General features: G+C 45.4%; 1 protein-coding gene across 1 annotated transcript in view; it reads right to left on the bottom strand.

The window, feature by feature from the left end:
- Positions 1-25,633, bottom strand: part of LOC109869571 (vang-like protein 1) — a 49,840-nt gene that overhangs the window by 2,330 nt on the left and 21,877 nt on the right. Inside the window, exons 4-7 of the mRNA XM_031799450.1 lie at positions 10,937-11,368; positions 10,635-10,810; positions 3,600-3,733; positions 2,020-2,185 (exon numbers count right to left, since the gene is read on the bottom strand). Coding sequence (XP_031655310.1) covers positions 2,020-2,185; positions 3,600-3,733; positions 10,635-10,810; positions 10,937-11,368 — 908 coding nt within the window. The remainder of the gene's footprint in view (positions 1-2,019; positions 2,186-3,599; positions 3,734-10,634; positions 10,811-10,936; positions 11,369-25,633) is intronic.

Below are 25,633 nucleotides of genomic sequence, written 5' to 3'. Positions count from 1 at the left end.
CTATCCTAACGTTGGGCCAGTAACCGAAAGGTCGATGGTTCGAATATCCGAGCCGACAAAGTGAAAAATCTGTCGATGTGACCTTGAGGAAGGCACTTACTCTAATTTGCTCTAGGGGAGCCGTAATACTTGGCCTGACCCTGTAAAACAAGGCATTTCTCTGTACCTATCCGGTGTGTGGCAATAAAACATCTATTACAGCAATGTACACACAACATTCAGTATACTACTGTATATTGTTCTTACATCTGTTCTTACACCCTACAAGTTAGAAAAACACAAGACAATGTACCCTACTGTATCTATTCTTAAGTCCATTTATGTAAATCCTGATCTATATTTGAAATCCTTGCATTAAGCATCATACAGTGCCTACAGAAAGAACACACAGCCTATGACTTTTTTCACATTTTATTGTCTTACAGACCAAATGTAGAATTGATTAAATTGAGATTTTTTGTCACTGGCCAACAGACAATATCCATAATGTCAAAGTGGAATTATGTTTTTAGAATTTCTTTAACAAATGAATTAAATGAAAAGCTGAAATATCTTGAATCAAATATTCAACCCATTTGTTATGGAAAGCCTAAATAAGTCACATAATAAGTTGCATGGACTTACTGTGTGCAATAAGTTTTGAGTGACTACCTCATCTCTGTACCCAACACATACAGATAATTGTATGGTCTGTCAGTCGAGGAGTGAAATTCAACCACAAAGACCAGGGAGATTTTCCAATGCCTCACAAAGAGGGCACCTATTGGTAGATGGGTCAAAATAAAATAACAAGCAAAAAAAGCAGACATTTAATATCCCTTTGAGCAGGTTGAAGTTATTAATTACACTTTAGATGGTGTATCAATACACCCAGTCACTACAAAGATACAGGCGTCCTTCCTAACTCAGTTGCCGGAGAGGAAGGAAATCACTCAGGGATATCAACATGAGGCCAATGGTGACTTTAAAACAGATACTGTACAGAGTTTAATAGCTGTGATAGGAGAAAACTGAGGTTGGATCAACAACATTGTAGTTACTCCTCAATTCTAACCTAAATGACAGATGAAAAGAAGGAAGGGTGTACAGAATAAAAATGCATCCTGTTTGCTACAAGTACTAAAGTAAAACTGCAAAAAACTTTATGTCCTAAATACAAAGCATTGTTTAGGGAAAATCCAACAGAACACATTACCGAGAGCCACTCTTCATATCTTCAAGCATGGTTGTGGCTGCATCATGTTATGCGTATGCTTGTCATAGGGAGTTTTTTAGGATAAAAATAAACAGAATAGAGCTAAGCACAGACAAAATCCTAGAGAATTTCCAACAGACACTGGGAGACAAATTCACCTTTCAGCAGGACAATAACCTAAAATGCAGGGCCAAATATACATAGTGGCTTACCAAGTGGCTTACCAAGTGGCTTACCAAAATGACATTGAATGTTCCTGACTGGCCTAGTTACAATTTTGACTTAAATCGTCTTGAAAATTTATGGCAAGACTTGAACATGTGTGTCTAATAATGATCAACCAAATTGACAGAGCTAGAATAATAAAATTAAATTAATAATGTGCAAATATTGTACAATCCAGGTGTTCAAAGCTCTTAAAATCTTAGCCAGAAAGACTCACAACTGTAATCACTGCCAAATGTGATTCTAACATGTATTGACTCAGGGGTGTAAATACTTATTATATATTTTTTGACATTTGTACTTACCTAAATGAGATATTGCTGTTTTCATTTTCAATACATTTGCTAAGATTCCTAAAAACATGCTTTCACCTTATTGTTATGGGGTATTGTGAAGATAGGTGAGAAAATATATTTAATTCATTTTGAATTCAGGTAACAACAAAATGTGGAATAAGTCTAGGGGTATGAATACTTTCTGAAGGCACTGCCACCTATGTATCTTTCATCCTTCTTTCTTCACTAATTTCTTTCTTTTTAACCCAAATATTCACCTTCCTATTCACTCAAGAGTGTTCTTTCTCTCTCTCACTCACTCACCTGGCTCTGTGTTTGCACACCCGTCTGTCATAGTCTGCCTCTTCGTAGTATAGCTCGTTATGAGATGTGTTTTTGTGCCTGGCTGCTGCAGAGATCATGGTCCGAGACTTGCCCCCCACCGCCAGTCCCCCCGACCCCTCTGCCGGCTCCGCCGGGTTCCCTGGGCCTATGAACAGGAATCACAGAGGCATGATGGGAAGGTCACTGTGGCCCAATCAGCATATCAACAGCAACCCGGGGAAAACACAGATCTCAGTGAAGATTCTAAATAAAAAAATCTGATGAGACTGATGAAATATTCAGTCTGGTAGTTACAGCTGACTATGTGGTTTAGCCATCTGCCAAATGACAACAGAGTTAGCCAAAGTTGAAACTAACATCTGGCTACCAGGCTAGTAAATATTCATCAAATAAAAGACAATACCAGTTTGATCATATAATTCACATCTCTCTATGGTGAATACCAATAACTAACCCAGAAGTAGTAAAAGCATAAATTATAGTTCCTGGGGGATATGAATATGGAGTAGTGGAATCTGGTCCATATTCATGAGGGATATGTGGATAAGAGGGGAGTTCAGTACAGTAATCCCAGCAGATACAGGTCAGGAGAGATGAAGCAATGCATCATTAACACCAAGGTGTGTACTGTATGTATGTACATTACAGACAAAAAACTAAACATTTGACTACATTTAAAAACATGAACATGTAGTGTGTGTGTGTGTGTGTGTGTGTGTGTGTGTGTGTGTGTGTGTGTGTGTGTGTGTGTGTGTGTGTGTGTGTGTGTGTGTGTGTGTGTGTGTGTGTGTGTGTGTGTGTGTGTGTGTGTGTGCGCGCGCACGCATGTGTATGTGTGTGTGTAAGGCTGAAAGCTACTGTGATGAATTATTGAAAGGCAGAAATGCCAAACCTCTGAAGCCGTCCCTCCCTCCCATTTCATAGTTTGACAAGGGGAGGGTGGGAGGGTTCTGTAAGGAACCGTACCAGCATACTCCTCTACCGAACTCCACTACAAAGACCATAGAGAAAACCCATAAAATCTGCACTGAGTTGGGAAGGCCCAAGTACTCCTTCGGCAGTCGGTGCCTGTGTGTCTGTGTAGAATATCTGGTGAATGAAAGGGGTGGTTAGATTGGTATGTATCTGTGTGTGAAGACGTCGAAGCAGTGCAAACATTGTGGGTGAGGGAAGGGAAGTAATGAATGAGGTTAGTAATGTACACTAGGTTAGTAGAGTAAACTTGTAAAAAGTGTGAGGACACACAGAAGAGATTATTACCCAGCTTTACTTACTGTCATTGTCCAAAAGGTAAGCTCTCAGTTTAGCTTTAAATGTTGCTTAGGGTGGCATGGGAAGGTATACGGAGAGACAGCATCACAACGAAGTACATACATGGACAAATACGGTGGACAGACAGCTGACAGATGGAGAGACAGGTAGAGCGAGAAAGAGAAAGAGTTTCACTTTATGATGCAGTTACAAAGAGGAAAAGAGATGATTGGAAGGTGGACGACACATACAGGGAGACAAATCCAATGTAACCATTGAAGAACCACTGAATCTGTAGCTATACTAACCATCCACGGAGTAGACCTTGAGGCCAGCCAGGTGCTTGGCGGCACGGTGCTTGGAGGCGGAGAGAAGGGCGGGGTTATGAAGAGGAAAGTCTCTGTAGTAGAACTCTAGCAGAGACAGAGCTGCCCTCTGAATACTGACACAGACAGAGGGAGAGAGAGAGGGGCAGAGGGAGAGAGAGAACGATGGGAGAGAGAGAGGGGCAGAGGGAGAGAGAGAACGATGGGAGAGAGAGGGGCAGAGGGAGGGAGAGAACGATGGGAGAGACAGGGGCAGAGGGAGGGAGAGAACGATGGGAGAGAGAGGGGCAGAGGGAGGGAGAGAACGATGGGAGAGAGAGAGGGGCAGAGGGAGAAAGAGAACGATGTGAGAGAGAGGGGCAGAGGGAGGGAGAGAACGATGGGAGAGAGAGGGGCAGAGGGAGAGAGAGAGAGGGAGAGGAGAGAGGAGGAGAGAGAGAACGATGGGAGAGAGAGGGGCAGAGAGGGAGAAAGAGAACGATGAGGAGGAGAGAGAAAGAGAAGGCAGAGAGAGGGGCAGAGAGAGAGAGAGAACGATGGGAGAGAGAGAGGGGCAGAGAGAGAGAAGAGAGAACGATGGGAGAGAGAGAGGGAGAGGGAGAGGGGAGAGAACGATGGGAGAGAGAGGGAGGGAGGGAGAGAACGATGGGAGAGAGGGGGCAGAGAGAGAGACGATGGGAGAGAGAGAGGGGGCAGAGGAGAGAAGAGAGAGACGATGGGAGAGAGAGGGGCAGCAGGGAGGAGAGAGAACGATGGGAGAGAGAGGGGCAGAGGGAGAGGAGGAGAGAGAACGATGGGAGAGAGAGGGGCAGAGGGAGAGAGAGAACGATGGGAGAGAGAGGGGGCAGGGGAGGGAGAGAAGAGAACGATGGAAGAGAGAGGGGCAGAGGGAGGGAGAGAACGATGGGAGAGAGAGGGGCAGAGGGAGAGAGAGACGATGGGAGAGAGGGAGGCGAGAGGGGAAAGAGAGGGGAGGGAGGGAGAGGAGAGAGAAAGGAGAGAGAACGATGGGAGAGAGAGAGAGGGAGAGAGAGAAGAGAGAGAACGATGGGAGAGAGAGAGGGGCAGAGGGAGGAGAGAACGATGGGAGAGAGAGAGGGCAGAGGGAGAGAGAGAACGATGGGAGAGAGAGGGGGCAGAGGGAGAGAGAGAACGATGGAGAGGAGAGAGGGGCAGAGGGAGAGAGAGAACGATGGGGAGAGAGAGGGGCAGAGGGAGGGAGAGAACGATGGGAGAGAGAGAGGGGCAGAGGGAGAGAGAGAACGATGGGAGAGAGAGAGGGGCAGAGGGAGGGAGAGAACGATGGGAGAGAGAGGGGCAGAGGGAGAGAGAGAACGATTGGGAGAGAGAGAGGGGCAGCAAGGGAGGGAGAGAACGATGGGAGAGAGGGGGCAAGAGGGAGAGAGAGAAACGAATGGGAGAGAGAGGGGCAGAGGGAGGGAGAGAACATGGGAGAGAGAAGGAGGGGCAGAGGGAAAGGGAGAGACGAATGGAGAGAGAGGGGGCAAGAGGGAGGGAGAGAACGAATGGGAGAGAGAGGGGCAGGTAGGGAGAGAGAGAAACGAATGGGAGAGAGAGGGGCAGAAAGAGGGAGGGAGAGAAAGATGGGAGAAGAGGGGCAGAGGGAGAGAGAGAAGCGTGGGGAGAGAGAGGGGGCAGAGGGAGGAGAGAACGATGGGAGAGAGAGGGGCAGAGGGATAGAAAGAGAACGATGGCAGAGAGAGAGGGGCAGAGGGAGAGAAGAGAAACGATGGTAGAGAGAGGGGCAGAGGGGAGGGAGGAAAAGATGGGAGAGAGAGGGCATGAGGGAGAGAGAGAACGTGGAGAGAGAGGGGGCAGAGGGAGGGAGAGAAACGATGATGAGAGAGAGGGGGCATAGAGGGAGAGAGAGCGATGGGAGAGAGAGAGGGGCAGAGGGAGGGAGAGAACGATGGGAGAGAGAGGGGCAGAGGGAGAGAGAGAACGATGGGAGAGAGAGAGGGGCAGAGGGAGGGAGAGAACGATGGGAGAGAGAGGGGCAGAGGGAGGGAGAGAACGATGGGGAGAGAGAGGGGCAGAGGGAGAGAGAGACGATGGGAGAGAGAGGGGGCAGAGGGAGGGAGAGAACGATGGGAGAGAGAGGGCAGGATTGCAGAGGGGAGAGAGAGAACGATGGGAGAGAGAGAGGGGCAGAGGGAGGGAAGGAGAACGATGGGAGAGAGAGGGGCAGAGGGAGAGGAGAGAACGATGGGAGAGAGAGAGGGGCAGAGGGAGAGAGAGAACGATGGGAGAGAGAGGGGCAGAGGGAGGGAGAGAACGATGGGGAGAGAGAGAGGGGCAGAGGGAGGAGAGGAGAACGATGGGGAGAGAGAGGGGCAGAGGGAGGGAGAGAACGATGGGAGAGAGAGAGGGGCAGAGGGAGGGAGAGAACGATGGGAGAGAGAGAGGGGCAGAGGGAGAGAGAGAACGATGGGAGGGAGAGAGAGAGGGGCAGAGGGAGGAGAGAACGATGGGAGAGAGAGAGGGCAGAGGGAGAGAGAGAACGATGGGAGAGAGAGGGGGCAGAGGGAGGAGAGAGAACGATGGGAGAGAGAGGGGCAGAGGGAGGAGAGAAACGATGGGAGAGAGAGAGGCAGAGGGAGAGAGAGAACGATGGGAGGAGAGAGAGGGGCAGAGGGAGGGGGGAGAGAACGATGGGAGAGAGAGAGGGGCAGAGGGAGGGAGAGAACGATGGGAGAAGAAGAGGGGCAGAGGGAGGGGAGAGAGAACGATGGGAGAGAGAGGGGGCAGAGGGAGGAGAGAACGATGGGAGAGAGAGAGGGGCAGAGGGAGGAAGGACGATGGGAGAGAGAGAGGGGCAGAGGGAGGGAGGGAACGAGGGAGAGAGAGGGGCAGAGGGGGAGGAGAGAACGATGGGAGAGAGGGGGCAGAGGGGAGAGACGATGGAGGAGAGAGAGAGGGGCAGAGGGGAAAGAGAACGATGGCAGAGAGAGGGGCAAGAGAGGGAGAGAGAGAACGATGGGAGAGAGAGAGGGCAGAGGGAGGGAGAGAACGATGGGAGAGAGAGAGGGGCAGAGGGAGAAAGAGAACGATGGGAGAGAGAGGGGCAGAGGGAGAGAGAGAACGATGGGAGAGAGAGAGGGGCAGAGGGAGAAAGAGAACGATGGGAGAGAGAGGGGCAGAGGGAGGGAGAGAACGATGGGAGAGAGAGGGGCAGAGGGAGGGAGAGAACGATGGGAGAGAGAGGGGCAGAGGGAGGGAGAGAACGATGGGAGAGAGAGAGGGGCAGAGGGAGGGAGAGAACGATGGGAGAGAGAGAGGGCAGACGGAGGGAGAGAACGATGGGAGAGAGAGATAGGGTAAGAAAAAAGGCCATAAAGTAGTAGGAGGTAGAGAAAACAGATGGATATATTATAAAGAAGGTTGGGAATGAAGTCCATTATTGTCCCTGCTGATTTGATTCACCTGATAAAATAGCTCTTACTGAGCAGCATGCCTCATATCTACACTACTCCCCCAGACCAGACTACTGCAGACCAGGGCCACGTTATACAGCGTTCCCTGCTTTAAACTGTCCTCCAGCCTCAGGCCTTTCTACAGGAGATCAGTCAGTATCAGACAGAGAGGCTAGAGGTGAGGCAGCATAGAGAGACAGAACCATGCATATACTGTATCAATGTCAAGTCTACGTACACTTAGCTAACCTTTCTGCAAGGGATCAGCACGGTTATTGAAATATCTGAATGGATGTTAGTATTCAAATACTTGTGTGAGTATTAATTTTTGTGAGCATAAAAACGCCTTTACTAAATTAAATGTAAATATCCATGCAACATTGTTACATACAAGGATATACAATGACATTTCAAATGATTAATTTAATAAAACATAAAAAGAAGTGGTAGCCGACCAGTAGCCTTCACGTCTGTAGCTTTTTGTTTATGTTGGCCAATCAAAGTGTCAGAGAGGCTCAATGTGTAGTGAGAGATCACTAATGCAATGCAAGATGGAATAAAATTACAGAATTAAAAGTTAGCGAAATGAGAAGGAGTAGGCTACAATGAGCAACCAACAGGTAGGCTGTTTTATCTGAATGGGGTTGGGGAGAAGCTTAGCATGTGGCCTCAATTAGCCTGGCTAGCTATAGTTGGCTAGCTTAGCTTAAAAGCTTCTCTAGGCCACTCTGTTCAAGACAGACACTGTTATATGGGATGATAAATAACGTTGTGGCTGCTACAAGTTAGCTAGTCTTGGTTGGAGCAGAGTTTCCTTGGTGTCGCTCACTCCATCTGCTTTTTTAATATCCAACAAAAATGTATGATACCATTCGAATAGTGATTTTTTCCCCCCCATAGTGTGGAAATATACAGTACCAGTCAAATGTTTGGACACCTACTCATTCCAGGGTTTACCTTTATTTTTGACTATTTTCTACATTGTAGAATAATAGTGAAGACATCAAAACGATGAAATAACACATATGGAATCATGTCGTAACCAAGAAAGTGTTAAACAAATCAAAATGTATTTTATATTTGAGACTCTTCAAAGTAGCTATCCTTCGCCTTAATGACAACTTTTCACACTTGGCATTCTCTCAACCAGCTTCATGAGGAGTCACCTGGAATGCATTTAAATTAACAGGTGTGCCTTGTTAAAAGTTAATTTGTGGAACTTATTTTCTTCTTAATGCATTTCAGCCAATCAATTGCACTGTGACAAGGTAAGGGTGGTATACAGAAGCCCTATTTGGTAAAAGACTAAGTCCATATTATGGCAAGAACAGCTCAAATAAGCAAAGAGAAACAACAGTCCATCATTACTTTAAGGCATGAAGGTCAGTCAATCTGGAACATTTCAAGAACGTTTAAAGTTTCTTCAAGTGCAGTCGTAAAAACCATCAAGCACTGTGATGAAACTGGCTCTCATGAGGATCGCAGGAAAGGAAGACCCAGAGTTACCTCTGCAGCAGAGGATAAGTTCATTAGAGTTACCAGCCTCATAAATTGCAGCCCAAATAAATGCTTCACAGAGATCAAGTAACAGACACATCTCAACATCAACAGTTCAGAGGAGACTAAGTGAATCAGGCCTTCATGGTCAAATTGCTGCAAAGAAACCACTACTAAAGGACACCAATAAGAAGAGACTTGCTTGGGCCAGAAATACAAGCAAAAGACATTAGACTGGTGGAAATCTGTCCTTTGGTCTGATGAGTCCAAATGAGATTTTGTATCCAACCGCCGTGTCTTTGTGAGACGCAGAGTAGGTGAACGGATGATCTCCACATGTGTGGTTCCCACCGTGAAGCATGGAGGAAGAGGTGTGATGGTGCTTTTCTGGTGACACTGTCAATGATTTATTTAGAATTCAAGGCACACTTAACCAGCATGGTTACCACAGTATTTTGCAGCGATACACCATCCCATCGGGTTTGCGCTTAGTAGGACTATAATTAGCTTTTTAACAGGACAATGACCCAAAACACACATCCAGGCTGTGAAGGGCTATTTGACAAAGGAGGGCTATTTGACCAAGGAGAGTGATGGAGTGCTGCATCAGATGACCTGGCCTCCACAATTACCCGACCTCAACCCACTTGAGATGGATTGGAATGAGTTGGACCACAGAGTGAAGGAAAAGCAGCCAACAAGTGCTCAGCATATGTGGGAACTTTTGTATTGGATATTGGAAAAGCATTCCTCATGAAGCTGGTTGAGAGTGTGCAAAGTTGTCATCAAGGCAAAGGGTGGCTACTTTGAAGAATCTCAAACATCAAATATATTTTGATATGTTAAAAAAATATGTTACTACATGATTCCATATCAAATAAAATACAATTTTATTTGTCACATACACATGTTTAGCAGATGTTATTGCGAGTGTAGCAAAATGCTTGTGCTTATAGTTTCGATATATGGCTTCTTCTTTGCAAATCTGCCTAGAAGGCCAGCATCCCTGAGTCACCTCTTCACTCTGTACACCTATGTAGATATTCCATTAAAAAGCTTTTTCCAGCTACAATAGTCATCTACAACATTAAAAATGTCTACACTGTATTTCTGATCAATTTGATGTTATTTTAAATGGGCACAAAAATGTGCTTTTCTTTCAAAAACAAGGAAAGGACATTTCTTAGTGACCCTAAACTTTTGAACAGTAGTGTACATATGAATGTATGGATGAGCAATGACAGAGCGGCATAGGCAAGACGCAATAGATGGTATAAAATAGAGAATATACATATATGTTATTTCATAGTTTTGATGTCTTTACTATTATTCTACAATGCAGAAAATTGTAAAAAATGAGTAGGTGTGTCCAAACCTTTAACTGGTAATGTACAGAAATACAGAAAAATCATGTTTTTGATTGCGCTGGGCCTTTAAACCATATGCTTTTGATAAGAGAGACAGCTCTGGGTTGTAGTTCTCCTAAGGCACAGATCTATGATCAGTTTACTAGCCATAAATCCTAGCCTGAACAGTTATGAAGAAAATGCCAAATCCGACTGTAGATCAGTATCTGGAAGGTAAGTTCATCATACTGCATCATAGTCCCTCTTTCTCAGGCCCAGCCCACCTAATTACCAGAATAGCACCCTAGAGCAAAAAGACTGGACTGGAGCATCCTGGGTGATTTAGTAACTAAATTACTGCTACACTTCCCCCTGAACACGAGTCTCCAATTACCCACAGTTCAACAGGGCAGTCGGGTGTGGGTGGGTGCGTTGGGGTGAGGGCATTCTAAAGGCATTCTCTAATAGTCTGATTTTCTGTAAACGTTTCTGCTATCTGAGTGATCAGCTGACTGGCTTTTGTTTACTGGCATCAGTGGACACAACATGGTTTCTCAATTCATCTGGGCCACACCATTCAGTTCCCTCCTTGTTGTATACAGACTGAGTTCAAGTAGAATGAACATTTCGGTTTGACGTTAATGTGAATAAACTGATCTTCATCTTCATATTGCTGGTAGAAGAATGACGTCACTACGGTCAGCAGCAACATTTTAGCAAGAGATTGTTGTGTGTATTACCTGAGCTGTCCCAGGTTGTAGCAGCTTGTCTCCCCGTCAGTGGAGCGTATAACACACAGGCTGTAGCAGGGCTGGATCTGTCTGATCTCCAGCAGCACGATGGCCAGGTAGTGGACAAACAGCTGAGAGTCCACCAGAGACACAGCAAACTGGACGATACCTTGGTAGTCCTCATCCTGGAGAATACACAACACAGGATCAACACACACACACACACACACACACACACACACACACACACACACACACACACACACACACACACACACACACACACACACACAATTATGAAGCATACACACCTGTGAGTCAAGGATGCGGACCCCATAGAACAGCCAGTAGGAGAGTGTGAGCAGCAGCGTGAGCGTGGCCAGGAGGGCTCGATACACACACACTCTGGGCAGGCTGGCACTGGCCTGGCGCAGGAAGATAGCCCATATAGCAAGCAGGAGAATGAGGAGTTTACAGGACACAGAGAGGAAGAGGCCCTCACAGGCAGAGCCACAGGCCTGCAGCCTGGCTGGCCACAACACTGCCGGGAGGACCAGGAAGGCCAGGGGGGTGGCCAGGACCACTAGCCCCACACAGATGCCCAGAATCAGGGGAGTGTAGAGCTGAGAGCCCTGCCTCTGGCCGTCGCCCGGTACCTTCCACAGACCAACCACCTCCTCCTGGGATAGACTGAGCTCTGAGGTGCCGGTCACCGCCGTGGTGGTCTCCCCCCAGTTATCATCCTGAGAGAGGGGGGGAGAGAGAAGAAAGAAAGAAAGAAAGAAAGAAAGAAAGAAAGAAAGAAAGAAAGAAAGAAAGAAAGAAAGAAAGAAAGAAAGAAAGAAAGAAAGAAAGAAAGAAAGGACAGCGGGAGAGAGGAGATATTAAAATATATTAAAACTTAGCATAAGGTTGATCATCTCTGACTGATAGATAAGATAAGATAGAAAAGGACAGAAATACTCTGTGGAGGGATGGTATGTGAGAGACAAGCCAAAGTGACAAACACACACTGGTAGACATTCTGGTGTGATTCCAGTCTCTGTCCCTTGTACATACAAAGCCAGACAGATTGGAGACACACTGACTAAATCCTTTGAGGTTTATTGCAAACATCCCATCCATCATTCTATTAAAAGAGGCCTTTGGTTTCCTGGAGTTGTGTGTTACTGTGACAGGCTTTCAGCTCCCCACTGATCCACATAGGATGACATTGACAGTACACAGTCAGACTGCTCATAATGACCAGGTAGGGATGACACACGCACACGGCTGATGTTATTCAGGCCTATCATTGCAAATTAGAGTCAAATCTCGTCTCCCAGCTCAGGATACAGTTTATAATAAATGTGCCCGAGGAGGAAAGAGCACAGTGAGACACTGATTAATATACCTGTCTGCTGAAAAGAGCATTTCTCTGTCAATTATTCAGCTATGTATTTCTCTGTTCATTTTCTCCCTTATTCACTCTTTCTGTGCCTGCTGCACGGAGCTTTGTTCTCTCAATGTCTGTCTGGTAAGGAGCTGGGAACAGTGTGTGTGTGTGTGGATTTGAATACCACAGCCCCTCTTCTTGTGTCAGCACACACACAATTAGCAAACACTAACCCACACGACACCCCTAAAACGTCATCCCTTGCCAGATGGACACACCACCTGACATGCCATTAGGAAATTACACTGGGAGAGAGAGGGAGAGAAATAGGGGGAGAGAGAAATCCTCATTGTGATTGCTGAGTAAAATCAGCTTTATATATAACCCTCTATGGGGGGTTATAAAGCTGCACATCGCCCACCCCTCCCGAGCATACTACTCGCCAATGTCCAGTCTCTTGACAACAAGGTAGATGAAATCCGTGCAAAGGTTGCCTTCCAGACAAGACATCAGAGATTGTAACATTCTCTGTTTCACGGAAGCATGGCTCACTCGGGATACGTTATCAGAGTCGGTACAGCCATCTGGATTCGTGATGCATTGCATGACAGAAACAAACATCTCTCTGGTAAGAAGAAGGGCGGAGGTGTATGCCTAATGATTAACGAGTCGTGGTGAGATCATAACAACATACAGGAACTCAAGTCCTTTTGTTCACCTGACCTAGAATTCCTTACAATCAAATGCCGACCGCATTATCTCCCAAGAGAATTCTCTTCGATTATAATCACAATTGTGTATATCCCCCCCAAGCAGACACCTCGGCGGCCCTGAAAGAACTTCATTGGACTCTGGAAACTGGAAACCACATATCCCGAGGCTGCATTTATTGTAGCTGGGGATTTTAACAAGGCTAATCTGAAAACAAGGCTCCCTAAATTTGATCAGCATATTGAATGCGTGACCCGGGCTGGCAATATTCTGGACCATTGTTACTCTAACTTCCGTGATGCATACAAAGCCTTCCTCGCCCTCCTTTCGGCAAATCTGACAACGACTCCATTTTGTTGCTCCCAGTATATAGACAGAAACTAAAACAGGAAACGCCCTTGCTCAGGTCTGTTCAACGCTGGGCCGACCCATCTGATTCCACACTTCAAGATTGCTTCGATCATGTGGACTGGGATATGTTCCGGATAGCGTTGAACAACAACATTGATGTATACGCTGATTCGGTGAGTGAGTTTATTAGCAAGTGCATCGGTGATGTTGTACCTACGGCGACCATTATAACCTACCCCAACCAGAAACCGTGGATTGATGGCAGCATTCGCTCAAAACTGAAAGCGGGAACCACTGCTTTTAATCAGGGCAAGGCGACCGGAAACATGACCGAATACAAACAGTGTAGCTATTCCCTCCGCAAAGCAATCAAACAAGCTAAGCGTCAGTATAGAGACAAAGTACAGTCACAATTCAACGGCTCAGACACGAGAGGAATGTGGCAGGGTCTACAGTCAATCACGGATTACAAAAAGAAAACCAGCCCCGTCGCGGACCAAGATGTCTTGCTCCCAGACAAACAAAACAACTTCTTTGCTCGCTTTGAGGACAATACAGTGCAACCAACACGGCCCACTACCAAAACCTGCGGGCTCTCCTTCACCGCAGCCAATGTGAGTACAATATTTAAACGTGTTAACCCTCAAAGGCAGTCGGCCCAGATGGCATCCCTAGCCGCGTCCTCAGCGCATGCGCAGACCAGCTGGCTGGTGTGTTTATGGACATATTCAATCAATCCCTATCCCAGTCTGATGTTCCCAAATGACTATCTCCCCATAGCACTCACTTCCGTCATCATGAAGTGCTTTGAGAGACTAGTCAAGGATCCTATCACCTCCACCCTACCTGAAACGCTAGACCCACTCCAATTTGCTTTCCACCCCAATAGGTCCACAGACAACGCAATCGCAATCACACTGCACACTGCCCTAACACACCCTATGTAAGAATGCTGTTCATCGATTACAGTTCAGCATTTAACACCATAGTACCCTCCAAACTCGTCATTAAGCTCGAGATCCTGGGTCTCGACTCCGCTCTGTGCAACTGGGTCCTGGACTTTCTGACGGGCTGCCCCCAGGTGGTGAGGGTAGGAAACAACATCTCCACCCCGCTGATCCTCAACACTGGGGCCCCACAAGGGTGCGTTCTCAGCCCTCTCCTGTACTCCCTGTTCACCCATGACTGCGTGGCCATGCGCGCCTCCAACTCAATCATCAAGTTTGCAGTGGTAGGCTTGATTACCAACAACGACAATATGGCCTACAGGGAGGAGGTGAGGGCCCTCGGAGTGTGGTGTCAGGAAAATAACCTCACACTCAACGTCAGCAAAATAAAGGAGATGATTGCGGACTTCAGGAAACAGCAGAGGGAGTACCCCCCCTATCCACATCGACGGGACAGTAGTGGAGAAGGTGGAAAGTTAAGTTCCTCGGCATACACATAGCGGACAAACTGAAATGGTCCACCCACACAGACAGCATGGTGAAGAAGGCGCAACAGTGATGGTACGGTTTATCCCAGGATGACCTGACAGATGCCATGTGCCTCCAGGTAAGGAGGCTGTCCCGCACAGTCCCGCGGGACAGCCTCCTTACCTGGAGGCACATGGCATCTGTCAGGTCATCCTGGGATAAACCGTACCATCACCTCCCTGACTGAGAAGTACTGGTGGCCCACCTTGGCTAAGGGTGCCCAGATTTCTTCTCTTCCAGACCCATCTGTGTCCAGTCAAAGACACCCAGACACCTCCCTTATGGAAAGCTCCTTCCCTGCTGGTTCCACAATGACCCTGTTCTCACCTCATGGTGAACTTCCCCCCTCTCAGGGGAACACCCCTGTTATCGTCATTGTGGACCAGTTTTCCAAAGCTTGTCGCCTCTTTCCTCTGCCTGGGCTCCCATCGGCCATGCAAACCGCAGAGGCTCTCTTTACGCACGTCTTCCGGCACTACGGGATCCCGGAGGACATTGTGTCAGACCGTGGAGAGGGTCAATCAGGAAGTGGGCAGGTTCTTTCCAGTGCATGTTGCGGTATCAGCCGGCCCTGGCACCTTGGCATCCGAGCCAGACCGAGGCCCTTGCGGTGGACGAGTGGTTTTGTTATGCTAAGGAGACCTGGATCGCTGCGCACACTCGTCTCCAGTGGGCTGTGCGTCGGCACAAGGTACAGGCCGACAGACACCGCAGTGAGGTACCTGTTTTCTCACCAGGCGACCGGGTCTGGCTCTCCACCTGGAACCTGCCGCTCCGCCTGTCCTGCCGGAAGCTGAGCCCGTGGTTTGTGGAGCCGTTTAAAGTTCTGAGGAGGGTTAATGAGGTAACGTACCGTTTGCAATTCCCTTCTGATTACCACATTAACTTCTTAAGTCTGGGGGCAGAATTGAGTAGCTTGGATGAATAAGGTGCCCAGAGTAAACTGTCTGCTACTCAGGCCCAGTTGCTAATATATGCATATTAGTATATTTGGATAGAAAACACTCTGAAGTTTTTAAAACTGTTTGAATGATGTGAGTATAACTTTGCCTCCTATGGCAGGCAAAAACCTGAGAAAAAATCCAACCAGGAAGTGGGAAATCTGAGGTTTGTAGGATTTCAACTCATTGCCTATCGACGATACAGTGGGGTATTGGTCATATTGCACTTTCCAAGGCTTCCACTAGATGTCAACGGTCTTTAAATCAAATCAAATCAAATCAAATTTATTTATATAGCCCTTCGTACATCAGCTGATATCTCAAAGTGCTGTACAGAAACCCAGCCTAAAACCCCAAACAGCAAGCAATGCAGGTGTAGAAGCACGGTGGCTAGGAAAAACTCCCTAGAAAGGCCAATACCTAGGAAGAAACCTAGAGAGGAACCAGGCTATGTGGGGTGGCCAGTCCTCTTCTGGCTGTGCCGGGTGGAGATTATAACAGAACATGGTCAAGATGTTCAATGTTCATAAATGACCAGCATGGTCGAATAATAATAAGGCAGAACAGTTGAAACTAGAGCAGCAGCACAGTCAGGTGGAAGTTGAAACTGGAGCAGCAGCATGGCCAGGTAGACTGGGGACAGCAAGGAGTCATCATGTCAGGTAGTCCTGGGGCATGGTCCTAGGGCTCAGGTCAGTTGAAACTGGAACAGCAGCATGGCCAGGTGGACTGGGGACAGCAAGGAGTCATCATGTCAGGTAGTCCTGGGGCATGGTCCTAGGGCTCAGGTCCTCCGAGAGAGAGAAAGAAAGAGAGAAGGAGAGAATTAGAGAACGCACACTTAGATTCACACAGGACACCGAATAGGACAGGAGAAGTACTCCAGATATAACAAACTGACCCCAGCCCCCCGACACATAAACTACTGCAGCATAAATACTGGAGGCTGAGACAGGAGGGGTCAGGAGACACTGTGGCCCCATCCGAGGACACCCCCGGACAGGGCCAAACAGGAAGGATATAACCCCACCCACTTTGCCAAAGCACAGCCCCCACACCACTAGAGGGATATCTTCAACCACCAACTTACCATCCTGAGACAAGGCTGAGTATAGCCCACAAAGATCTCCGCCACGGCACAACCCAAGGGGGGGGGGGCGCCAACCCAGACAGGATGACCACAACAGTGAATCAACCCACTCAGGTGACGCACCCCCTCCAGGGACGGCATGAGAGAGCCCCAGCAAGCCAGTGACTCAGCCCCTGTAATAGGGTTAGAGGCAGAGAATCCCAGTGGAAAGAGGGGAACCGGCCAGGCAGAGACAGCAAGGGCGGTTCGTTGCTCCAGAGCCTTTCCGTTCACCTTCCCACTCCTGGGCCAGACTACACTCAATCATATGACCCACTGAAGAGATGAGTCTTCAGTAAAGACTTAAAGGTTGAGACCGAGTTTGCGTCTCTGACATGGGTAGGCAGACCGTTCCATAAAAATGGAGCTCTATAGGAGAAAGCCCTGCCTCCAGCTGTTTGCTTAGAAATTCTAGGGACAATTAGGAGGCCTGCGTCTTGTGACCGTAGCGTACGTATAGGTATGTACGGCAGGACCAAATCAGAGAGATAGGTAGGAGCAAGCCCATGTAATGCTTTGTAGGTTAGCAGTAAAACCTTGAAATCAGCCCTTGCTTTGACAGGAAGCCAGTGTAGAGAGGCTAGCACTGGAGTAATATGATCAAATTTTTTGGTTCTAGTCAGGATTCTAGCAGCCGTATTTAGCACTAACTGAAGTTTATTTAGTGCTTTATCCGGGTAGCCGGAAAATAGAGCATTGCAGTAGTCTAACCTAGAAGTGACAAAAGCATGGATTAATTTTTCTGCATCATTTTTGGACAGAAAGTTTCTGATTTTTGCAATGTTACGTAGATGGAAAAAAGCTGTCCTCGAAATGGTCTTGATATGTTCTTCAAAAGAGAGATCAGGGTCCAGAGTAACGCCGAGGTCCTTCACAGTTTTATTTGAGACGACTGTACAACCATTAAGATTAATTGTCAGATTCAACAGAAGATCTCTTTGTTTCTTGGGACCTAGAACAAGCATCTCTGTTTTGTCCGAGTTTAATAGTAGAAAGTTTGCAGCCATCCACTTCCTTATGTCTGAAACACATGCTTCTAGCGAGGGCAATTTTGGGGCTTCACCATGTTTCATTGAAATGTACAGCTGTGTGTCATCCGCATAGCAGTGAAAGTTTACATTATGTTTTCGAATAACATCCCCAAGAGGTAAAATATATAGTGAAAACAATAGTGGTCCTAAAACGGAACCTTGAGGAACACCGAAATTTACAGTTGATTTGTCAGAGGACAAACCATTCACAGAGACAAACTGATATCTTTCCGACAGATAAGATCTAAACCAGGCCAGAACATGTCCGTGTAGACCAATTTGGGTTTCCAATCTCTCCAAAAGAATGTGGTGATCGATGGTATCAAAAGCAGCACTAAGGTCTAGGAGCACGAGGACAGATGCAGAGCCTCGGTCCGATGCCATTAAAATGTCATTTACCACCTTCACAAGTGCCGTCTCAGTGCTATGATGGGGTCTAAAACCAGACTGAAGCATTTCGTATACATTGTTTGTCTTCAGGCAGGCAGTGAGTTGCTGCGCAACAGCCTTCTCTAAAATTTTTGAGAGGAATGGAAGATTCGATATAGGCCGATAGTTTTTTATATTTTCTGGGTCAAGGTTTGGCTTTTTCAAGAGAGGCTTTATTACTGCCACTTTTAGTGAGTTTGGTACACATCCAGTGGATAGAGAGCCATTTATTATGTTCAACATAGGAGGGCCAAGCACAGGAAGCAGCTCTTTCAGTAGTTTAGTTGGAATAGGGTCCAGTATGCAGCTTGAAGGTTTAGAGGCCATGATTATTTTCATCATTGTGTCAAGAGATATAGTACTAAAACACTTGAGCGTCTCTCTTGATCCTAGGTCCTGGCAGAGTTGTGCAGACTCAGGACAACTGAGGTTTGGAGGAATACGCAGGTTTAAAGAGGAGTCCGTAATTTGCTTTCTAATAATCATAATCTTTTCCTCAAAGAAGTTCATGAATTTATCACTGCTAAAGTGAAAGTCATCCTCTCTTGGGGAATGCTGCTTTTTAGTTAGCTTTGCGACAGTATTAAAAAGGAATTTCGGATTGTTCTTATTTTCCTCAATTAAGTTAGAAAAATAGGATGATCGAGCAGCAGTAAGGGCTCTACGGTACTGCACGGTACCGTCCTTCCAAGCTAGTCGGAAGACTTCCAGTTTGGTGTGGCGCCATTTCCGTTCCAATTTTCTGGAAGCTTGCTTCAGAGCTCGGGTATTTTCTGTGTACCAGGGAGCTAGTTTCTTATGAGACATTTTTTTTGTTTTTAGGGGTGCAACTGCATCTAGGGTATTGCGCAAGGTTAGATTGAGATCCTCAGTTAGGTGGTTAACTGATTTTTGTCCTCTGGCGTCCTTGGGTAGGCAGAGGGAGTCTGGAAGGGCATCAAGGAATCTTTGTGTTGTCTGTGAATTTATAGCACGACTTTTGATGTTCCTTGGTTGGGGTCTAAGCAGATTATTTGTTGCAATTGCAAACGTAATAAAATGGTGGTCCGATAGTCCAGGATTATGAGGAAAAACATTAAGATCCACCACATTTATTCCATGGGACAAAACTAGGTCCAGCGTATGACTGTGACAGTGAGTGGGTCCAGAGACCTGTTGGACAAAACCCACTGAGTCGATGATGGCTCTGAAAGCCTTTTGGAGTGGGTCTGTGGACTTTTCCATGTGAATATTAAAGTCACTTTAGAACCTTGTTTGATGCTTCTACTGTGAAGTGGGGGCGAAAGAGAGGGGAATGAGTCAGAGGTCTGCCAGAGAGCCACGAGCTGGCCACACACGTTCACGTGAGAGTTAGCTTGAGTTCCATTGCATTTCTGAAAACAAAGGAATTCTCCGGTTGGAACATTATTGAAGATTTATGTTAAAAACATCCTAAAGATTGATTCTATACATCGTTTGACATGTTTCTACGGACTGTAACGGAACTTATTGACTTTTCGTCTGCTCCTAGTGATCACGCGTCATGAATTTGGATTACTGTACTAAATGCGCAAACAAAAAGGCGGTATTTGGACATCAATGATGGACATTATCGAACAAAACAAACATTTATTGTGGAACTGGGATTCCTGGGAGTGCATTCTGATCATCAAAAGGTAAGTGAATATTTATAATGTTATTTCTGACTTCTGTTGACTGCACAATATGGCGGATATCTGTTTGGCTGTTTTGTTCTCTGAGCGCCGTCCTCAGATTATGGGGTGTGCCTTTTTGAAATCTGACACAGCGGTTGCATTAAGGAGAAGTGTATCTATAATTCCGTGCATAACAGTTGTATCTTTTATCAATGTTTATTATGAGTATTTCTGTAAATTGATGTGGCTCTCTGCAAAATCACCGGATGTTTTGGAACTACTGAACGTAATGCGCTAATGTCAACTGAGATTTTTTTATATAAATATGAACTTTATCGAACAAAACATACATGTATTGTGTAACATGAAGTCCTATGAGTGTCATCGGATGAAGATCATCAAAGGTTAGTGATTAATTTATCTCTATTTCTGCTTTTTGTGACTCCTCTCTTTGGCTGGAAAAATGGCTGTGTTTTTCTGTGACTTGGCTCTGACCTAATATAATCGTTTGGTTTGCTTTCGCTGTAAAGCCTTTTTGAAATCAGACACTGTGGTGGGATTAACAAGATGTGTATCTTATCTAAAATACTTGTATGTTTGAGGAATTTTAATTATGGGATTTCTGTTGTTTTGAATTTGGCGCCCTCCACTTTCACTGGCTGTTGTCAGCATCCCGGAGTTGCCTCTTCACTGTTGACCATACAAACATGGTCTCTTTTTTGCTTTCTTGACTAAGGCAGCTCCAAAATGCCGGTGTTTCAGCCTAGCTCAGTGCTTTCTGTGGTGGGGCAGCCAGTGGAAAATACAGAGTTTAGGGGTTGGTAATGTTCTCTAGTTGAGCCGTGATTGGCTCAGTGTTCGGTCACTCATGGGGACACTACGTCACCACAAAATCTACAGGGAAAGCTAGAAAGTTCAATCCCCCTGTGTGCTGCTATAGAGTTCCATTAGAAGTGCCCATCCAAGAAGGCTCAAGGTCATTGGCCACAGATATAACATGATTTAATGTCTTATCTACCATAGCTTTGATTGGACTGATCATGACAACATCATACTTTCAAAATATTACTTAGCAAACTAGACAAGCAGTCATCATAACGAATCAAGTCGAAAACCTACTGGCAAATCCTTTTCAATCCTTGTCATATGAAGAGAAATTATAGATCAACTGTATCAGTGCTCATAGGACATAAACATTACACAACATGTTGGAAATCGCAATTTCAACAATGAGTGGTTTGGAAGGAATCAGTGGCTAACTGCAAGCGTTGCAAAGCAATCACTAGCCTGCTATTCAGTGGAGCGGGTGTGTGCGCCAAATCTGGGTTTAAGGGTCTCTTTTCCAAGCTTAAAAGGATAAAAATTCACATGCAACTCCATGGGCCAGAAAAGTTTGAATACATTGGCCATGCTGTCAATCCAGCATGACTTCTGCCGAGTTCAAAATAACTGGAAACTCGGAACTGGGAAATCTCAGACTTCAGTGAGTTCACTGAGACAACTGTGAACTCTGAAAATATGTTTTGAATGAACATCCAACTTGGAATTCCAAGTTAGGAACTTGGACCTTTTTCTAGAGCTCCGACCTGAAGATCACTGACGTTATGATTCGACCTTGGTTTTTTTTCCCCAGAGTTCCCAGTTGCCCTGAAAGCATCATAAATCCAGAGAATGCCAGATTTTGATGACAAAGTTCACACACAAGAAGAACTGCCGCACCACCTTCCTGTTCAAGTGAGCACAGCACAACAAGGCGAGTCCAAAAATGTATTGTATGCTGCTGCATGAATGATGTAATATGCCAGGGAGGTATGTATAGTGTATCTAAGAAAGTAATACTAAGTGCATGTTGTGTAGTAAGCTGTTAGTAGCCCATTTGCATCAGCATACTAATTTGGTCAATTTTCCCCTCTTAATTTCACCTACTGTTCTGACTTGGCAGTGCACATGTAGTCTAACCTGTTTAAGAGAAATGTCATCATTGAATATTGTAAGAGCTTTCATTGTCTGATTATATGCCCCCTTTATTTATCCTAAGGTTCTGACTTTGTATACAGGGAGAATAATGTTGGAACTGCTCATGTTCTGAATTCTGTCGCTGTACATTTCAAAAGTGCTGAACAAATAGTTACATTGACTACGTCTGTCCTAGCTCGCTCATTAATGTTTTAATCAAAATTACGGATTGCCTCTTATCCGCTTGTCGTCCTATTATGCCATATTTTGTACATCTCAATTGTCATTAGAAACCACATTTGTTTAAGCAAGTCATCCATATCAGCTATGTTTTTTTTTAAAGGCAGTAAATGAGACTGAATGAACTGTTTCGCTGCCAGACAAGGCTCGACTGATAGCCAGGTGTAGCGGTGGTAAGGATTCACTCCTGTCACGAACCGGCTCGAAGCTCGTAACAAAGAGAGAGAGAACATGGAGATAAGGAATAACAAAAAAATATATAATAACTGAACTGACCTATATAGAATAAACAATGGTGTATGTAATCAGTAGTTTAAGTGAGTGGTTGCGTGCACAGATGTGATAATGAGGGGTGTTGAAAGGTGCAAACAAACAAAACTGACACAAAAAATGCAACAACCAAAATCTGCATGGAGAGAGTCTCCTCAATGAATGGGGAAGAGGTGTATTTATCCCGGGACAGGCCCAGGTGTGTCCAATTTTGCTGACGACCCTCCCGGCTCTGCCCACCAACCAGGAAAACAAGAGCAAAGTAAAAGAATACTACAGACAGACTGGGAGGGTCGTCACACTCCATGGTGCTGAAAATAATGCTCTGTTGTTGGGACATCTTTATGAAGGCCCTAACAGTTTGTGGGCACCGCTTGTCACCGTTATAATGCAATTAATGTATTGTATACTGTTGTGTAGTGGCATTGCTGGCATGGATAATTTTTTTTGAGTTTGACCCACCAAGATTGACATGCTAAAACATGTTTAAACAGCTTTGTATACATACCGGGAATTGAGATAACTTCATTTTGGCTGTCATGATCTCAAATTTCACATTAGGTCATGACACCATTGATATAGCAATGTATGCTAATAGGTTAGTGAATCCCATTGTGACACAGGGGACACACTTTTTTGGCAGGGGGACACTACCCTGCAGGTTGTGTGGTAAACCAGTGTGTGTGTCTAGGAAACTGTGTGTCAAGGTTCACTGATCTAGCCTCCACACCCTCATCCCCTTCCTTTAATTCATTTATGCCAAACAGGAGAGGAGAGAGGGGGAGAAAAAGAGAGGGGGAGAAAAAGAGGGGGGTGAGAGAAAAACACAGAAGGTTAGAAAAAGAGAGAGCAATAGAGAGAGAGAGAGACAGAGTGGAGAGAAACATTAACCCAATGACCCCTATTTGAGAGAGGGATGTCACAGGAGGATCAGCTCTTTTAATATCATCTTAATCAGCCTATCACATCTCCATTCATCTATTGGATCATCACATAACTGTCCTCTCCCATTGTTACATCTTAATGTGCTCTTACTCTCCTCAATGTTAAAGATCAGGGATCATCAACTGGATTCAGCTGCGGGCTGATTGTTTTCTTGAGTAGATGGTCGGGGGGCCAGAACATAATTACAAATCATTTATAGACTGCAAATTGACCGCAAGAAGCCCAAACAGATCTAATATTTGACTTAAACACAATAATTGCTTACATTGTAAACGATCAAATCTCTCTATTATGTATGGGAATACTTGGGAACAGATGTCACAACTAAATTCACCTGGAGCTCATTTCGTTTTTGTCCAACAATGACACATAAAAAAACTAATATATATAATTTTAAATATTGGTCTGGGGCCAAATAAAAACACATGCATGCCAAATTGGTCCCCAGGGCAGTCAGTTGGGGCACTCTGCTATATATAATCCAACATCCCCTTAAAGCATGGTAAATACAACTATAGTCTCTCTGTAGTAATGCTAGAACAAATACAGGCTAAACCCTCTCCATTTACACTGACAGATTAACCAAACACTAAGAGTTCACCCTGGCATACAAACAGAATGACAAAGAGAGGGAGAGAAGAGGGGACAGAGAAGGACAGAGAGGGAAAGTGAGACAGACAGATAGAGAACCCACCCCAAAAATCACTGGCCAAACCAGAAAATAAATGCCATATTAAAACCTGTGTGTTGTGATAATTGTGTTGTTTGCTCTATAATCTGTTAGTTCATATGCCTTGTGACTGTGATATATAGGCCTAAAGGCAGAGACAATAGGAAGACACAGTGGCAACATAAATTCAATCACACCTTTGTTTAATCACAAAACCTGTAGAGCCACCTCTGTCCGATGAAGTCCACAAAACATATTGCGCGTACTATAAGCAAGTTACAGTGCATTCGGAAAGTATTCAGACCCCTTTTTCCACATTCTGTTACGTTACAGCCTTATTCTAAAATGGATTCAATAGTTTTTCCCCCTCATCAATCTACACACAATACCCCAAGTGGTCTGAATACCTTCTGAATGTACTTTAATGTTTCCAACATTTTCGGACCACAAAACAACTATTGATTAAGAATCACAGAGAGTTACAGCAAGTCACAAAGGAAACAGGAGCTGCCTCCACTATTCCAGCACCATTTCATCATCAACATTTCATCATCAAATCACCTATGCTTAGTCTAATACAGTGACAGCTAAAATATACCCAAATTGATTTAGTCCAATCTCTGTAAGCTAAATATGATGTGGCTGTCTATGATACAGATGTGTGTGTAAATAGAAAAACCATGTTGACTCATCCTACTTGTAGAGAAACGCCAATGCCATCTTCCTCTTTCCTGTTGATGAAACGGTTTATCACTCTGATACAGTACATCCTTTTAGTTATTGTTGTCCTAGGCTATCTGGCTAAAATGCTTGCTAACTAGCCTAACTTCCTCTCATGAGCAACGATGAGCCAGCTAGTTAACATTAGCCTTCTACATCTAGCTACATATTGAACTTACATCCTCTCAGGCCAGAGGCACAATGTATGAATTTATGGTTGGATCAGAATCACCGTTACAATCGATGGCCAGTGCGAAGCATTAAGTCCATGTCCAAATCCCTATCTCCATCCATTAAGGAAAGGGACAATTTTTGCTAGGTAGCCACTGGAGGACAACACAAAAATTCTAATTGTCTCTATCAATGACGTACGTTCTTAATGTGATTTGATAGGAGTGACGCCAAATCCAAACTGGCTTCCCAGGACAATTCACAGTTGAGCTCACTCAGTTTTGCTCGACGCTGATTGTGTATTATTTTATACTTTGCTTTATCAAGGGAGCCAACATGCTCACTGGCTTCCCTTGCATTCAATGCTATGGGCGGCAACAATGTCATACTCTTTAGGACCAGACAGCATCAGGCCTATACATACAGAGGGTAGAGAAGGGTGCTGTTTCACTCACTTGAATACTTTCTCCAGTGAGATACATTCAGCCTCTTGCAAATTGAAAGAAAATTATGAAACACAGGGACAAAATAATAATTCTGTAGTCAATTTTTTTGGGAAGCTTGGCATCCATGAATAGACTCCAAAGAGAAGGAATACAGCAGAGACAGACAGACAGACAGACAGACAGACAGACAGACAGACAGACAGACAGACAGACAGACAGACAGACAGACAGACAGACAGACAGACAGACAGACAGACAGACAGACAGACAGACAGACAGACAGACAGACAGAGCGAGAGGGAGAGACAGACAGACAGACAGACAGACAGACAGACAGACAGACAGACAGACAGACAGACAGACAGACAGACAGACAGACAGAGACAGACAGACAGACAGACAGAGACAGACAGACAGACACAGACAGACACAGAGAGACGCAGACGCAGACACAGACAGAGAGACAGACAGACAGAGAGAGAGAGAGAGAGAGAGAGAGAGAGAGACAGAGAGA

Source organism: Oncorhynchus kisutch, linkage group LG2 (genome assembly GCF_002021735.2).
Source record: "Oncorhynchus kisutch isolate 150728-3 linkage group LG2, Okis_V2, whole genome shotgun sequence".
Taxonomy (NCBI): Eukaryota; Metazoa; Chordata; class Actinopteri; order Salmoniformes; family Salmonidae; genus Oncorhynchus; species Oncorhynchus kisutch.
This window is presented reverse-complemented; position numbering and strand designations above follow the sequence as displayed.